The following is a 19,098-nucleotide window of genomic DNA, read 5'->3' as shown; positions in this document are numbered from 1 at the left end:
TATGTGAAACTAATTCTATTTTTTTAAAGTAAAGGGGGTACTAGCTGTTTCTTCTTTTTTTTTAAGAGAAATATTTGTGTTTTTATTATTTACACAAATACTTCAATTTCATACTATTTCTGTGAGCCTAAGCGGCTCATTATAAAAAATAGGTATCAAATTGTGGTAGAGTGGTTTCGAACCGAGAAACTCTGACTTAAGGGTCCGCGACACTAACCACGGGACCACAACCCGACACTTTATTATATAAAAATGGATGTTCCGTATATGTACGTGGAACGTGAATACACCCGGATCCTTCACGCAGCGTTTTGTGGGATACCATGGATATAATTTTACATAATTTGATCGAATACGCGTTCAACAATGGTCCTTTGTTTTGGGATATCACCGCCATCCGCCTTACCGGCGCTATACTGGCGCGGGCGATGCACAGTGTGAGAAACAGCCAATCTAGCTGTACTAAAGTCCTAAAATGAATATCTTCATTTAGTATTAATTGTATGTCTAATATGATTTTGAAAGGTTAATCTATATAAAACTTAAAAATTTTGATTTGTAAAAATCTATGTGTTAGTTTGGCAGCGTCGTAAACTATGTTATGGTGGAACTGCTGTGAGTTTTCAGTTATCAGTCAGATTTTATTAGTGCGTTCGGATGATTGTTTTATGCGTTGTGGTGATTATTTTTACAAAAACTGTCATGGAGTCTACAAAACAAGGTATATTCTCTATTATTTATATTAAAAAATGGCAAATATATAATCGATCCATTTTAAATAAAATTATAACAAAATTACAAAATCAAATTCTTTTTTAGAAACTTTTGTCAAATTGAATAGACTTTAGAAAAAAAACTTCTTTGAACACCACTCTAAAAGTATCACTATATTATATTTTCATTCTTTATCTATTTAGGCCCGTAGATTTTTGCTGCCAAAAGGTGCAAACCTTAATTTTTTTCCCCTTTTTCAGTGAGCGGGCGAACTTTTATTCGGAGTGAATTGTTTAAGCTTTGGCGTGATATCGATGTAGCATCGCGAAAAAAAATATTTGCACTTACATAATGAACTTCTATGGTTTTTCTTTGTGGAATAAAACTACTTAAATATATTTAAATAATTTTGTGAGTGCTTTATGTTGCAAATTTTATGTTCGTTGGCAAAAAAGTAAGAGAAATATGAGTGCATTCTTGAAATACAATTCTAAATGGCTCAATGTATCAGTTACTTTGCCAAAGCATATTCTTAGTACTATGCCGTCTGTTAGTCAACCGTATCATAACACTCGCACTAGGATTGGACGACCACTGAAAAATTTCGAAGAAACATGTGAGAGGGTAAAAAAATTCAACTGAAATTAAGGTGAATGAAAATCACAAAATGTTATTTACGATGGTAGATGGACAAATTTTTAGCACTCTTTTATCATAAAAATCTTCAAACAAATGCTATATTTGTGGTGCAACTCCTCGAGAGATGAACAATGACAATTTTATCACCAAAATTCCAGATCAAAATATGAATTCATTTGGAATATCTCTCCTCCATGCGTGGATTCGATTTTTCGCATGTCTTCTGCAGGAGATGCATATTGCATATCGTTTGAATATTAAAAAATGGCAAATTAGAGATAAGAGTGATGAAGAAAACCTTCAATTAAGAAAAATGGTTTTACAAGAAAATTTCAGGGAAGAAATGGGTGTTTTAGTGGACATACCTAAACACGGTACTGGCAATACAAATGACGGCAATCCTGCAAGTAAATTTCTAAAAATTCCTCAAAAACAGCAGCTATTACAGGGTTAAATGAAGAATTGATCCAACGATTTAAAACTGTTTTAGAGGTTTTATCTTGTGGATATGACATAAATATTAATGCTTTTGATAAGTTTGCGTGAGAAACAAGACTAATTTTTTAAAAACATTATTCTTGGTTTTACATGCCTGCAAGTGTCCATAAAATTTTAGTACATGGTAAAGAAATTGTAGACTCTTGTATTCTACCTATCGGTAAACTTTCGGAAGAAGCACAAGAAGCTAGACATAAAGATATTAAAAGATTTAGAAGGGACAATACGAGTAAAATATCAAGAATGGATACAAAAAAAGATTTGCTGCACATCCTTTTTATATCGTCTGACCGTTTCATAACAAGTTTGAGGAATCTTTCACAAAAAAAGCTGTAAATTATCTTCTGATTTTCTACGTTTCTTAAAAACTCCCAAAGTACCATATTCCGGTTCATCTGATAGTGAAAATAGCGAAAGTGACTGAATCACAGTGATTTATAAACATTTTTTTAAATATATCCTATTTGAGTTCAAATTTTTTGGCTTTATTTTTGTTAGAGCTTTTATTGTATTTCTGTTTTCAATTACTTATATTAAAAACGTGATAAATTTAATATATTATTTTATTTAGTCAAACAATAATTTATTTTTAAAACGATTATGTACAATGGAAGGTTCATCGAATAATATCTCGACCTTTGAATGACATACTTTTACCGTGTACTAACACATTTTAGTAAAACTATTTCTTATCTCTATTCCTGGTTTCATTACCTTTAAAATGATGTATCACACATAGTATACATAACTAAGGTTAGGGAGTTATTAATTTAGTACAGCTAGATTAGCTGATTCTCACACTGTGCGATGGGTGATCTCACCGCATCCTAAACCCAGCCTCTCGTCCTAAAATACATTGTAATACGGACACACTATCTGCGTGTTCTTTTCATGGACAATTTGACGAGTTCAATCATCATCTATGTACATATCTACCTTGCAGTGTTATTTAGTATCTAGACTCTAGCCGCTTTGTCGCTCTGATCCATGTTGGTCGATACGATTGAAAACGTAAGTTGAATTAATATAGATTATTATTGACCTATTCCTTTTATGAGGGGCTGTTGAGTTCTTCTCCTTACATCGTCATTCCTGACGAAGTCATACCACTTTATACCCAGTATTTGCCTCAGGCACCTATTTTCAAAACTTGCTAGTTTCTTGCTTTGAGCATTGGTGAGGTGTCACGACTCACATCCGTACAGCAACACTGTTAGGATGCAGGCGTTAAAGTGAAGTCCTGAAGGGGAGAAGGTGGACATGGTTGGGACATGTCCTTAGAATACCACCTATGAGCATCAACCCCTCGTGTCTCTTCTTCCAACCCCGAGGATTCCGGCGCCCCGGAAGGCCGCTGACCACCATTCACCGACTATACTCAGCGGAACTTCGAGACGCTGGACTGACCTGGGAGGAAGCCAAGGAGATGGCGCGTGACAGAGTGACTTGGAGACGTCTCGTGTTGGTCATATGCTCCACCTAGGGAGCGAACATGGGAAAAGAAGAAGAAGAAGAATTCCTTTTAGGGACACGTTTCCTTCGAACCCTTGGCAAGATCCCCATTACACAAAAATCGCTTCTGAATATAAGTTTTTTTGGCTTATAAATAAATACGATAATCTTTTGAAATCGGAAATACATATAATAAAGTGTGCGAAGACAATACGTGTGGTTTCTCGCGCAGCCGGTCGCTTACTGACCGAGAGTATACCCTTAAATTACGATTATTCGATAAGGTATTTTTTTCAATAATTTGATGAGGTTGATATTTAAAACTAACTCACATAAGTTCGAATATTTATTTTTAATTTAAGTTTTATTTTATGTTTTTCCGATTTTCATAGATTATTTTATTTATTTATAATATTTATTTATAAGCCAAAAAAAAAACTAAAATTCAGAAGTTTTTTAAAATCGCAAATATACCATATTATGGTAGATATGCGATTTAAAAAAAAAACGCATGTCTACTATAAAAAGATTCAAAATTAAGTAAATTCAGCCATTTTACAAGACATCCGAAGATTCTACAAGACACTATCGACATTAAACTGATTGTTTTTTCTGCACCTTTATTGAAGTGGACCATAGGTTTCGGATAAGAGGAAAAAAACAATCAATTTTGATTTAAATGAAAAAAAATGATTTAAACGAAATTCTCTCTCCGTTTTAAAATCCGATTTACGAAAATGGAAGATAAAACCGTTATTACATTTGTTTCTTGAACGTTTTTTTTTATCTTTAAACCTTTCTGCCGAATTTACATACAAAAGGAAGATAAATGATGTCTTCAATTCCCTTAAATTGCCGGAATTACCGTAATCCTTTCGTCTCCTTTCATTAATTGCTCAATTTGGACAATTATACTTCGGGTTCTTTCTTTTCCCTGCCCGTCTTTTTAATTTCTTCTTAAACTATCTCCCAATAGGGTTATATACTCCGTTTAAAGCAAGTTTGGGTTTGAATTACTGTAAATATAAAAGAGTTTCTTTTTCTTTTTTTTTTTTTAGAAAAATTCGAAAAATTTATTAGTTTGCAAAATTCGATTTAAAACACTTCAGTAAATGTGCACAACTTATGTTGTGCGCACTTTACTAAAATGTTGTTTAGATTTTTTTTGTTTATTTATAAAAATCGGAAAAATTCATCATTTTCGTTTGCAAAATTCGCTCACCTAAATTGGAAAGTAAATTACATTATTAATTAATTAGATTTCAGTAAGTGCGTACAACCAATGCTGGGATACTTACTTAAATATTGTTTTGTTCTTTAAACATTCTGTTTTTATTCATGAAATTCCGAAAAAATTATCATTTTCGTTTGCAAAATTCGCTCACCGAAATACAACATTTTATTAAGTGCGGACAACTAATGTTTTGTACATTGACTAAAATGTTGTTTTGTTCTTTTAGTATTCTCTTTTTATTTATAAAAATCCGGCAAATTCGTCATTTTCGTTTGCAAAATTCGCTCACCGAAAAACAATATTTTAGTAAGTGCGCACAACTAATGCTGTGACACTTACTGAAATGTTGTTTAATAATTATTATACAGACCTGAATGATGGAAGTTTAACTTCTGAAACATGTAGTCTATAATAAAACTCAAGTGGTAAAAAACAGGTGTTTTCTTTAATCATTGTAACATGTCTTACCACAAAGTTAATGCCGAAACAATAAATAAAATATTTTAGTAAGTGCGCACAACTAATGCTGTGACACTTACTGAAATGTTGCTTTGTACTTTTAAAATTTTCTTTTTATCTATAAAAATCCGGAAAATTCATCATTTACGTTTGCGAAATTCGCTCACCGAAAAACAATATTTTAGTCAGTGCGCACAACTAATGCTGTGATACTTACTGAAATTATGTTTTGTCCTTTTATTTTTTTTTATCTTTAAAAATCCGAAAAATTCATCAATTATCGTTTGCAAAATTACCGAAAAACAACATTTCAGTAAGTGCGCACAAATAATGTTAATATTTTGCGATGACATCAAAAACCCTTTCAGTTTTCTTTACGCAGTGCCAGCAAAACAATCATGCGTCGCTGCTATATATAATACATCGACGGAAAGATTTACGATGGAAAATCGGAGACACTTTTTTTAACGAACTTGATGACGCCACAGTTTGTCTGATTTCCCTCCATTCGCAATGCATAAAGATTAATCTTTATTTTTTACATATTTCAATAAAATGGTGCCTTGTCTTGGTAATATGAAATTGTCTTGTGATTTTGTTGTATTATTTTTTGTTCATAAAAAATGCGTGATTATCCTCGGCTACGTTTGGATCTGTATTAAGAAGAATAATGTTCAACAATTTTTCGTAAAAGGAAACGCCCACTATTATGTATTTTCTATTGTTTGGAGGAAATCAAATTTCACGGTGTATAATGACTCTAAAACAAATATTTTTTGTTTTTATTATTTATTCACATACCTACTTGGTTTTTCATCTTACGGATTATAGGTATTAAGATTATTATTATTATTAAGATGTTATTAAGATATTATCTAGGCCACCATGCTGGAAGTCCCGGGTTCGATTCCCAAGAGGGTCAAAATAAATATTATTGATTTTTCAGTCAAATATTTATTTAATATGACCCTGGACTGGTACCTGAAGCGAAAGGCTGATCACCTTTCCTTCGTGTATTTAACGATCAAGATAACACAGCTTCTATACGATGCAGTGCCCTATGCACCTTTGGGGTGCGGATAAGGGTTCGGAGATTAAGATATTATAGGTGTCTTACAAAAAAATATAAAATATAAATACAAAAAAAAGACCCCACAAAGACATGGCCTGTGTGTGGGTATACAATATATTTTAGGTTATAGTAAAGGGCACCGGCAAGAATACAAAATATATTATCGGAAATAAAATAAGATTAAACGTGCTTATATAAACTACAAATATTTGATTTTAACAGAAAACAAAACAATCAAACAGATGAAAATGAAAAAAAATTAGCAAATATGTAGGTACTATATGAGTTATACGTTTAAAAGAAGGTTTTTTTTAAACGGGAATTGCATTTATTGTTTAACTTGCTTATTATGTACAAGGTTTATATATCATTAAGTGGATTTTTGTTTCTTCTAACTAATTCAATATGTTTTTATTTGAATCTGTATTGGGAACAGGAGGGATAACCTAGTGTGGGCCAATCAGGAACTTCTCAGCATTTGCTCATAGCTGGGAGGAAACCACGTAAAACTCCTCAGGAGAAGGCGGACTGTTGACTGTCATCAGCAGACCTTCCGTTCCACTAGAAGAGGGTTCGGCATTTTGTATCCTAGCTTGGTTAATGGTACCAATGTCGTTCACTAGTTTTATCACGTGTACCACCTCTCGTGAGAATATCCTTACGAACTATCACGGATCCGGTGTCGAATATGTCCTCACCCAGGCTCTTGCAATGCAATGTCCCTTACTATTTTTATCATGAAAAGAAGAAGGTACTTGGATCTTTATACTGAGTGTGTGTTGTTTTTTCTTTCAGACGTACGGTCACGGCCGCTGCACGAGCGCGCCGCCGAGCGGGGGCCCGGGCGCGCCCCGCACGCCGCGCGCGTCGCCCGGGCCCGCGCTGGCCGGCGGGCGGCGCGCCCCCGTGCCGCGCTTCCACTTCCCGCGGGGCCGCCCGCCCGCGCAGGCCGCCATCGACCAGGCCGTGCAGCGGGTGCAGTCGGCCTTCAACACCTTCCCCAACAGCCAGGTAGGTGTACCAATAGTCGAGTCAATCTGGTGCGAAGCTCTGTGCGGTCGGGGGATAGGATGCTCCGGCCCAAACGAGGCAATTTCTGTGCGTCTGTCTTCCCTACAAGAAGGTGGAATGCCGGTTGCTTCATAACGCATTGAGTTTCATATTTTGTGTCCTTATTCGGTTAGATTCGACTGGTTTCTGAAGCAAATAACTTATTTCTCAAGACTTGCGATTAGGATAGGATGGATAGATGCTGCTGCCTTATCAAGGCAGATGGATGCTGTTTAACAAGGCAGTTTCTGCGCGTCTATCATCCCTAGTGGAATGCCGGTTGCGTCAAAACGCATTCAGTTTAAAGGTGGAGACTGATCGGAGCATTTCGTCGTAACGTACCACGCTACGATGCGAGCATTCAGGCAGTCAGTACAGCGAGCCGAGAGCTCCATCCATAGTTTCGGATGCTCGCTGATGCTCGCCGCGAGCGATGTTACGACGGAACGCTCTGGTCAGTCTCCACCTTAATACATACACAACTTTCAAAATGATCACAGTATGGATTAAATCAATAATGGGCAGATTGGTGAGTGTATACAGTGTATAAAGTGATGACTTAAAGCAGCCAATGACAGGTTATAGGCCCTGTAAATACCCAGACCTTGATATTATTTTTCATCATTGTTTTCGATATCACTAAAAAAATACTTGAAAATCCCTGAATTCTGAGTCTTTTTGTTGTAATAATTCCTTCCTCGACCGAATTGAAAAGAATTTTGCCTCTATTTTCCAAATAAAGTGTATTTTCACCACCCGACCGACTCTCAAGTCCCCGTTGCTAAGCAACCCTAATTGCTGTGATCTCCGAAGGACGTTTTTTCTTTCGAGAATCTTTTAATTGTCGTCGTAATGGACTCAATTTCCCTGTCTGGTGGACGTATTCACAAAACAAGTTGAACCTTTGTCAGTTTTATGAAATGTCCATTAATAAGAGATGCAAACCTTCATACTCGTTTCGCAGGCTCTTATATTTATTTTTATAAAATAACTTACTATCGCGCCACTTCCCCCGCAGGGGTTGGCAGAGAGAAATGAACCCCCACACCAGTCTGTCTTTGCAAAGATTCTTGGCTTCTTCCACATTCACGCATCTCCTCATACACATACCCGCCGATTATTCCGACTCCTGACCCTTTCAAGTATTTGAAACACTTGATCAAGCCGAGTTTTCCCGGATATCTCTGCTTCTATTTCCAACTACATTCGCCTCATTTGTTTTATGGTTCTTTTTCACTCATTCGTCTTGGTGCCCAAACCATCTCAACTCACCTTTCTTAATTGTATCGATAATGCTTATTAATGATATAAGGAAAGAATACAACGCTGAGAGCATCACCATTCGAACATCTATCATACATCATTTTATCATACATTAAACTTCTTGTACAGAATATATGTACCTACTTTTTCGGGCTTATAGGTAGTTACGAAAATATATCTTCCAACCAAACAAAATTTAAAAAATTGTAAAAAAAATAAACAGAAAAAATTCCGCTACTTGTTTCATCATTCCTTCTTTTTCTTTTTCTAACCCTTATCGGCACCCATTGAAGCATAGTGCACTGCATCGTATAGAAGCAGTGTTATCTTGATTGTTGAATACATCATAGACAGGCGATCAGACCTGCGCTTCAGTTACCACTCCAGTTTAATATCAAATGTATTTTAGAATGAAAAATCACAGATGACTTTCAGAATAGTCTACCCCTGTTCCTAGAGTATTATTTGGAAATTTAATTACCTTTCACACTTCAAACCCTTTTTTCTCTACTTTCAAAGATAATTTATGTCAGTAGAGAATTCGAGGAAACAGTCTTTTTTCGACCTTTTTCGATTAAAAATAATTGAAAAATTTCATGCCTTTTAACCTTGAAGTTTTCTTACAAACTCTGAAATTGATCTTATGAAATAGTTCGTGTAACGTTTAACTAAAATTTCGGCACGCGAATTTTATATATTAAGGGGATCGCTAGGTAGTATATTTTTTTTATACTATGAACTCATAACTAAGGTAGGATATTATGTAAAAAAAGTTTTTTTTTAATGAGTAAACAATAAATTTCTGTGAATCAAATTTCATTAACGTTTTAGTATTATTATATTTTTGACATCTCAACACAGATGAAGAAGAATATGGATGTCTGGGTTTTTACAGGGTTTATGACTTGTCATAGGCTAGTTTATCACCTATTTTTTGCTGGTTGGGTTAGGTTAGAATCATATTTCATTAACGTTTTAGTATTATTGCATTTTGGACATCTCAACATAGATGAAGAAGAATATGGATGTCTGGGTTTTTACAGGGTTTATGACTTGTCATAGGCTGATTTATCACCTAATTTTTTGCTGGTTAGGTAAGGTTAGGTTATGTTAGAATCAAATTTCATTAATTTTTTAGTATTTTTACATTTTTGAAATCCCAACATAGATGGAGAAAAATATGGATGTCTGGGTTTTTACAGGGTTTATGACCTGTCATAGGCTAGTTTATCAGCTAATCTTAGGATGGTTAGGCCTGTCAATACTTTTTTGTTAATTATTAATATTTTATGTAAGGTTAACGGTAAAATATATATTTAAATAAACAGTTTTTTATTTATTGTTTCGGCATTTACTTTGTGGTAAGACATGATGAAATTATTAAACAAAACACTTGTTTTTTTTACCTATTGAGTTTATTTTATTACGACTAGTTTCGGAAGCTAAGCTTCCATCTTCAGGTCTAAATGTAAACTGTTTCATTTACAATAGTTAACATTAAGATCCAAGATGGAGGCCTAGCTTCCGAAACTAGTCGTCATGAAATAAACTCAAGATAAAAACCAAGTTTTTTCTTTAATAATTTAAACACTGTGTTGGGATTTCCCTTAACTTTTTTTGTTCTACGATTTTGTTTATATCTCCTCTTTTGTTTGTATTTTATGCGATCTTGATTGTGGAGTTATTGTTTTCAATTTGAAGGAAATTAATGCGACAGGCTATACGATTTATTGAAATGCGCACGCGATACCTCTATCAGCGAACAGACTATAATGCTGTCTATCGTTTTATGCTATATTAAAAGCTTCTACATAATAGTAATAATTGTAATAAAAACAGTGATTCACAACATTTTCAAACGAAAAAATACTAATAGGTAGTATTTCGTATGTTTCGTGTGCCGGGTTGTGGTCCTGTGGTTAGCGTCGCGGACTCTTAAGCCAGAGTTTCTCGGTTCGAACCCACTCTACCACAATTTGATACCTATTTCTAATAATGAGCCGCTTAGGCTCACATAAATAGTATGAAATTGAAAAAACTAACTAACTAACCATCACGCCGCTTCCCCGCAGGGATAGAGGACGACCGAGGAAAACTTGGCACAATCAGGTATGTCAAATACTTGAAGCGGCCGGGTCAGGAGTCGTAATAATCGTCGGGTATGTATGAGGAGATGCATGAATGTAGAAGAGGCAAAGAATGTTTGCAAAGACAGAGTGGTGTGGCGTTCGATTCTCTCTGCCTACTCCTGCGGGGAAGCGGCGTGATGGTTAGTTAGTTAGTTAGACAAGCTTGAGATCTATATATAACTTTAAATAGTTGAAGAATTGCTGTTTTTTTACTACTTTTGGGACTTGGAATGTTGAAAATTTGTTGGACATATTTTTTTTTTTGTCGAGTTTTTCCACGTACCTACCTGCCTGTACTTTTTTAATCGCCCGCCACAGGTTGGGCACCCCTGTAATGTGGGTATCCCGTTACACACGTAGGAACTAATTAATATTCCGAAGAGCCTCTCTGGGATATTGGGATTGACGTTGCCCACGTTATTTTTTTTTCGTGTACATGCCCGCATATGCGTGGGACCTTTTGTAAGTGCTGTGTAACAAAACGAATTGGCGAATAGGAAATTAACGATTCCAGGAAAATCCTAACTACATTATGGAGTTTTTTTTACCTCTCTTCTTCTACGTGTCCCTTGTTAGGCCCCCCCCCTTAACGTTGGCGACCACTATGGCAAAGGCTTCAATTTTTTTTTCTACATGTTTTTATTATTTTACATACATTATGTACAGTAGCGAGCAGTGAAATATTTCCAGACTGAAAATATCAATTTTTAAAAAAAAAAAAAATTTGTATAAAAATAATAATTTAAGGAATAATTGAAAAGATTAGGAAGAGTTCTTTGCGGTGGTATGGACATGTGGAGCGAATGGATGACGAGAGAATGACTAAGAAAATATACATGGCGAATGTGAGAGGGAAAACAGAACGTGGACGACCGAAAAAGACTTGGCACGACCAGATCAATCAGAACCTAAAATCTGGCGGTGTCAAAAGTCTGCGTAATCGGAGGGCATGTATGACTAGATGTATGGATGTGAAGGAGGCGAGGAGTGTATGTCAGGACAGAAGAGTGTGGCGTTCCATCCTCTCTGCCTAGCCCTGCGGGGAAACGGCGTGATGGTAGTAGTAGTAGTAGTATAATAATTTTGTTGTGATTTCTTGATAGCTTTTCGGTCCAAATACCTGAAGCGGAGGGCTGATCACCTTTTCTTCATGTGTTAACGATCAATTTAACACTGCGTTTATATGACGCAGTGCCTTATGCGCCATTGGGGTGCGGATAAGGGTTTGAAGATTGAAGATTGAAGATGATGTACCACAAAAAGTGCCAATTTAGTGACCAAAATTTTTTCTTCAAAATTTTATAGTTAATTTGTAGATTTTTTATTTTTTCGCACAAAAATTAAAAATTCGTCTATAAATTCGAAAAACCACATATCACTCACTCCTTTCAAGAACGTCATTAATCAAAAAACTTGATTTTTCAGGGGAACGTTTTTAAAGTTTATAAATATTATGCAATGTATAAAAAATAAATATCAAGCCACTTCTTGAACTTTTTACTGTACAACAGATCTTTTTAGGTAAAACCTGTAGGTTTTTTCTGCATTTGAAAAATATTCAGAATATTTAAAAAAATAATTAAACAATACTTTTTCTTCAAAATGCAAAAACAACACTTTCTGCCCTGTAGCGGGTAAATATTAAGTTAAAAATATGTCTCTTTTGCTGGGATATAGTACATTTTCTGGGCATTCCGAAAACATGCACAACTGAAAATTGACGATTTTTGATTTATGACGTTCTTGAAAGGAGTGAGCGATATGTATTTATTTAAAATAAAATTACATAGGCACACAATACTAATAATTATCAAAAACTAATATAATCAGTACTTTGTTATTCCTCCTTTTTTTGTTATTACTCTTTTATATATATATATAAATATATACTCATTGTATGTTTGAAGGTCCCTCGGGAGAGCTTCCAGCACATCGTGAAGGCGTGCGAGTGCCCGCTGTACTGGAAGGCGCCCCTGTTCCTGGCCACGCAGCGGAGCCTCCACGCCCCCGTCGACGGACACAAGTTCATCGACTTCTGGAGACAGTAAGCCACATAACAATAGATATTTTTACTATCAACCACCCTACGTTTGAGTTATTATCTAAAAAGTAGGTGAAAAATCATTGGTTGATTACCGGACAATTTTTTAAACAAACTTCATGTACAGAAAATAAATAAGTACATTGGCGGGCTTATTGCTAAAAAGCAATATCTTCTAATCAACCAAAAACAGACTAGTGATATTGATCAAAATGTTTGATACCATAAACAGCTGTTTGCAATCAGAGGGTAGATAGTACTTGAACATTAAAAAAAATACACAGAGTACAAATTAACATATTAAAAAAACAAAAATAACAAAAGATGATACTAAGGAGGGCAAAGGAAAAAGGGAGTTACAGGAAGGAGGTAGAGGGAAAAACTAAGGGAGGAGGTTTGATGGACAGTTAGGATTTTAATGATAAATTGTAATTTCTCAGACTTTTCTTAAAAGTTATTAGAGAAGGTGCATTCTTTACAAGGAGAGGTAATTCAATTCATAGTCTGGCTGCTTGGACAGATAAAGAATTACTGAAGAATGATGTGTTATGGCGAGGAATGGAAAGTGTTCTCTTTTGGGAAGACTTATGACTCTTTGCAAGTCAAAGGTTCTCAGCATAAGATGTCGCCGGAATTAATTTTTTTGTTGTGACATTCTATTGAATATTTTTACAAATATATTTTGTATTGAATATAATATAACAAGCATAATCTCGATGTATTCTGCAAACATTTCAAAAATAGGTGGCCAGTGATATTGACCTCGAAATGCCAAATGTGCCGTATGACGTATGACATATTTTTATGTGTAGGGCGAGTAGGAACAATTTGACATATCACGAAAGTTTCTGTGGTTGCGGGTATACTTTTTTTGTATCTGAAGGTACGCGATACGGCTTATTGCATTTGGGCGATAATATAGTGGATGTATTTCGTACATTCGTATGGGTAGGGCGGTCAATACATTTTTTAGATTTTTTGAGATTTAGTGATCGGTGAATCTGTACCGAAATTCGCATATTATTTTCATGATAAATTTTTTAGCAAAGTAACTATATCATGACATATGGGATCGAAAGCAAAGCGGACACCGTAGTCACAAAAAACGCACTAAGAGTGTCAGAAATGAAGATATGTGACAAGAGTCTACGAGACAGAATAAGGAACACCAGGATAAGGGAAATATACAAGATCGAAGATGTCATTAGGTGGGGAAGGCAACGAAGGAGAGAATGGTAGGAGAATGGAACCATCCAGGCTCCCCCACGTTGCACTGTACGTCCATCCCCAAGATGGCTCGACAGCTAGGAATCGACATCGCAGGAGGCTAATCCCTCTTGAAAACAGGCCACAAGGCCTACACCAAGAAGAAGAAGAACCATATTTAAAAGTGCATCCTGTAATGCATATTTACGGATGTAATATAAGTTTAACTGATTCATGTAGAAGAATAATATTTAAAAACCTTTTGCCCAAGTTTTTTGTTTTTATTCTTCATTGAAGGTGACAGACGCCGTGGCGTAGTTGGGTAGACGCCGTGGGTAGACGCTCGACTGCGAAACTGGCATCGCGGGTTCGATTCCCGACAGTTGCAAAATGAATTCTAGAAAGATTTATTTTCAATTGGTCTGGGTGTTTGTGATGTATTTTTCACATTTACTTTCCCTATCCTTACTATCCTACCTGCAGACAAGCATCTAAAATAGACGCTTTGCAAATTATTCCTTAAAAAATAGTAATAATTATAATTACAAGCTTTTAATTGTTAATATATCAGCATTTAACGAAATATTAGTTCTTTACAAAAACTCAATAGTATATTCATGTTTTAAAATAAACTTTTGTTATCTTATCAATAATAATATTTGCGAGCTGAAATTTTGAATAATTTATACGTCTGTTATTCAAATATTGTTTTAGCTTGGTACTATTTTTCTGTTTGCACAAACTTATGATAATTAATCTGAGGACACATTTACACATGTATGAAGGTATGTTTGCGTTCTCAAATGTGTGCGCATGATTTTAAATTTTAATTAGTTCTACCAACTAATATCAACCGTCATAAGAGACATCAATTAATATTTATGAGAATTCATAAAGTGCAGTTTCGTAAGAACAAATTTCTCCATTTTAATTAAATTATATGTAGAGTCCTGAAAACTTGACACTCTATAACACGGCAGTCCGAATAACTCGGCCATACCAAGTAGATAACTTTTGCAAAGTCAGCCAGTTAGTTTTCATTATAGACTATATCTACATACATTTTTTGAATTTGTCTATTAGGCAAATTGCTGTACCTTAATTACTGTACTGTTTATTAATTTCTATTTTAGTAAAGTCTAATAAGTAAAATGTACTAAATGAAGTACGAGTACATACTTTTCCTTTGTGTAAGGGTATTTGGGCAATTTATTCTTTGTGGAATTCTCAGGCAAACAATACATATGAGTACAGTATTGTATTTTCTGAGGAAACGCTCATTCATACTCATTATTTTTTAACTACTTTCCCGATAACTTGGTATTCTCACGAACTCGGCCACCCGAGGTCCATATTGGGCCGAGTTTTCAGGATTTTACTGTATTTAGAAATGTCACCTTCCTTAAACTGAAAAGCAATGGGGCTTTTAATTAGAATCCTTGCTGGGAATTTCTGAAATAACAAGATGCAGGGTCTACATTGAGGATGATGTGTGTCACTCTGTCGTACACAAGTAGCCAAGTACTACAACCAACAGGTTGTTGCCGAAACTAGTTGCTTTTAATAATAAAAGTGAATGGATCAAAAAACGAAGTTATTTTATTTCTCCAAATAATATAATAGGTGTATCCTCTTTCACGGTGTATTTCTCTTGCAGGCTTATAACCCAATGCCACGATCCGGCGTCCAGGTTCGTGTACGTACTGACGAGGGGCACAGCGGACTGCTTGGGCCCCGAGGAGCTGGCCCCCCTAGTGCAGGACGTGGTGGACACCCACCCCGGCCTGTCCTTCCTCAAGGAAGCCACCGAGTTCCACTCCAGATATGTTCACACGGTAACTTTTGATTCAGTGTAATAAATCATTAAGATCAGCACTATGAACCGATAAGACGCATTCCAAATGTAACTACATTGTAGAATGCTACACATTCCATGGATCGATATGTTCAGGTACTTTATTGTAACTGCAGACAGTTGGTAGAATTCCATTTTAAATTTTTGACTAATATATCCAAAATTAAACAAGGTTATTGGATTGAATTCTACTTTTATTTACATATATATGATAATATGTGACGCCTTTTGTTTTATTAAGACATCAAACACCTATGAGTGTTTGATAATGTTTTGATAAATGAAACGCGTCACATATTACCATATACATATATGCAAATGTGTTCCAAAGAACAACAGCGGGGAGACAGTTGCTGACTGATATCAGCGTAATAAATCATCAAAATCAACACTGTGAACCAATGCAAGCTTTCAAAATGTGACTACATCATAGAATGCTACTCATTCCATGGACCGATATGGTCAGCAACGCAAATGTGCCCCAAAGAGCAAGAGCAGGGAGACAGTTGCTGACTGATATCAAGGTCCGAAAGGTGTCATATCTGGGGCATGTGCTGAGAGGAGACAATTACGAGCTATTGCACCTAATCATGATAAGGTACGGGCGGAAGCCAGATCTCCTGGCTCTGGAATATACGAGATTGGACGGGGATCAGGACTGTAGAGACGCTGTATTGCCCAAGACAAGGATAATTACTCTCAAATGATGGAGATTTGCATACATATTTGACATGTCGCTCACTCCTTTAAAAAAAAACTTGATTTTTCAGGAGATCGTATTTAAAGTTTAAAAATATTATAAAATGTATTAAAAATAAATAAGAAGCCTCTTTTTGAAATTTTTATTGTGCAACAAATCTTTTGAGGTAAAACCTGAATGGTTTTTCTCCATTTGAAAAATATTTAATTTATTTAAAAAAATAATTAAACAACACATTTTCTTCAAAATGCAAAAATAAAACTTGCTGCCCTGTAGCCAGTAAATATTAAGTTAAAAATATGCTGCTTTTGCAGGGATATAGTACATTTTCTGGGCATTCCGAAAAATGCACAACTGAAAATTGACAATTTGTGATATATGAAGTTGTTGAAAGGAGTGAGCGATATATATAATTAATTTATACTAGTGGAAGATAATCTGGAAAACATTGCAAGTTCTTTGACTTTGGTTTATTATAAACACAAGTTACTAGGCACCTCTACTTGAGTGACTGCTTTCTAGTAGAGACAAATCTAGGAAGACGGTCAATGTGGGTATCTCCACGATTGCGGCTATATTGTTGTCAACACTGTGTCACCAACATACCCTCATCCTTACAATTTCTAATATTGATGTATCTATCTATATGCAGGTAATAGCCAGAATATTCTACTGCGTAAACCGCTCCTGGTCAGGAAGGATTACTGTGCAGGAGCTTCGCAGGTCAGACTTACTACAGGTACTCCAACTCCTGGAGGAAGAAGAAGACATCAACCAAGTAACCGCCTATTTCAGGTAACATTTATTTGAAATCTACCAAAATATGAATTCCAATGCTTAAACGGCTGTTTTTTTATATCAATATAGTTCACCTATATTTGGTATATTGTTGAAACAATTACAAGTGTATTTTATCAAATTTTTAACCAGAAAATAGTCATAGTTTTATATTATGAACATCCTTATCATTTAAACAAAATTCGTCCCAAAGCATATTACTGCATTCTTGCGTATAATTAAAAATCTTTTAAATTTATCCAAATAATAGGACTTGTAGTGACATCTGTGGATGTCTTTGCATAGTTTCATGTGTTAAATGATGTTTTTTTATGATTCCCAGCTACGAGCACTTCTATGTGATCTACTGCAAGTTCTGGGAGCTGGATAGGGACCATGATTTGTTCATTGACAAACAAGACCTGGCTCGCCATAATGACCATGGTAATTATTTTTAAAATTTTACTTACATTATTAAATTTTAGTTGGGTTCCAAGTCTGACAACCATCGGTGGATAACAACTTACAATCAAATAAACCAAAAACAATGCTAAGATGCACTACCCTGTCTGGCAGCGAGGGTGATTCTTCTCTCAATGATCCGGAGACTGGCAATGTGTCAGAGCCAGCTTGCGGGATTCCAGGGTTAGCATTGTGAAGCAGAAGAAACAAGTTCTTCCAAGGAAAGGGTCCGAAGTTGGCATGGCCTAGGTGACGTCCATGATAAAAGGACCCGAGGAGGAGAGTTGACTCCAACAGTCTACAGAGACGATAAGTTGGAATGGAGCCAGGAAGAAGAAATACTCTGCATTGTCAAATGGTTACAACACTCTTGAGAGGTGAATAATCATTTAACCAGATGAAGAAAATGGATCATTGGAAAAAAAAACAGATCCATGGTAGATCTATTTTGCCAGCTACCTATCTTCTATTGAAGCCACAATTCTATTTCTTCTATTGGACAATTACAATCCAACCCGGATATATTCTTCTTCTTTTTGTGCAATGTTAGGTCCCCCGACATCGACCATCACTTTAGAGTAATGGTCCTTGTTTTGGACACCTATAATACAACCTGGAAAAGCCTGAATATAAGAGAGCCTAAAGAACCAAGACATTTTTATCTTATAAAGGGGTCTCTCTCTTATATCCATTACGGTAGTGCGACCATACATGGTCATCCAAACAAAACTTTCCTCACAGGAGTATGGGCGTACATGAATATATACCGTGCTTATAACTAAAGCCCGGTGACATTTATTTATAAAATGCCACATTTACTGCCATCTGTGGTTGTATTTCAACACTAAAACTACACAGATATTTTTTTTTCAAGACATTTTACTTAAAATAAAGTTTGTGCGATTTCATCGTAATGAAACTGTCAAAAAAAACGCATGAAATAAAACATGGATAATTTTTATATAAAACATGTTTACTAATGTAAATATATTTTTTTTTATTCAAGAAAATATGTTGCTCATAGCATTGGCTATGAAAAAAAAAAAAAATAATAATAAAATAGCTTGATACAGTTTTGTCCACAGAAACTCACTCTTAGACAGGTGAAACCACGTCTCTTTTAAAGAGGTTTCACTTATATCCAAGTTGGACTGTATTTGATGTATTTTTGGACTCTCAACTTGTGGTTCTATGAACGTTTTCACGTAGTGGGTGATAATCCTTGATTTTGCTTCTAGCCCTGTCCAGCCGCATGATAGAGCGCGTGGTGTCGGGTTGCGTAACTCGGGGCAGTCGCCGGACCAACCAACGGGAAGGGGACGACCCTCGCATGTCCTACACCGAGTTTGTGTGGTTCCTTCTAGCCGAGGAGGATAAACAACATCCCACTGCCATCGAGTACTGGTTTAGGTGAGACAGTTTTACAAAATGCTATGGGTAATGATTCTCCATATCTTCTTATTGAAGCGTTGCTTCAGCCTTCCTGTGCTGTGCTGTGCAGAAAAGCTCGTTGACTCCTCTGATCTATGTGATGTACATTTGCAAGA

General features: G+C 35.7%; 1 protein-coding gene across 1 annotated transcript in view; it reads left to right on the top strand.

Annotated features, from left to right (window-relative positions):
- Positions 1-19,098, top strand: part of LOC148304798 (uncharacterized) — a gene marked incomplete at its 5' end in the record, with an annotated part of 152,550 nt that overhangs the window by 117,917 nt on the left and 15,535 nt on the right. The window contains 6 exons of the mRNA XM_088267691.1: positions 6,864-7,079; positions 12,418-12,554; positions 15,415-15,592; positions 16,965-17,107; positions 17,433-17,533; positions 18,790-18,961. Coding sequence (XP_088123817.1) covers positions 6,864-7,079; positions 12,418-12,554; positions 15,415-15,592; positions 16,965-17,107; positions 17,433-17,533; positions 18,790-18,961 — 947 coding nt within the window. The remainder of the gene's footprint in view (positions 1-6,863; positions 7,080-12,417; positions 12,555-15,414; positions 15,593-16,964; positions 17,108-17,432; positions 17,534-18,789; positions 18,962-19,098) is intronic.

Source organism: Brachycentrus maculatus, unplaced genomic scaffold, assembly GCF_059751285.1.
Source record: "Brachycentrus maculatus isolate JH-2025_06_01 unplaced genomic scaffold, ASM5975128v1 h1tg000303l, whole genome shotgun sequence".
In the NCBI taxonomy this organism is placed as follows: Eukaryota; Metazoa; Arthropoda; class Insecta; order Trichoptera; family Brachycentridae; genus Brachycentrus; species Brachycentrus maculatus.
Note: the sequence above shows the minus strand (reverse complement) of the source record. Positions and strands in the feature narration are given on the sequence as shown.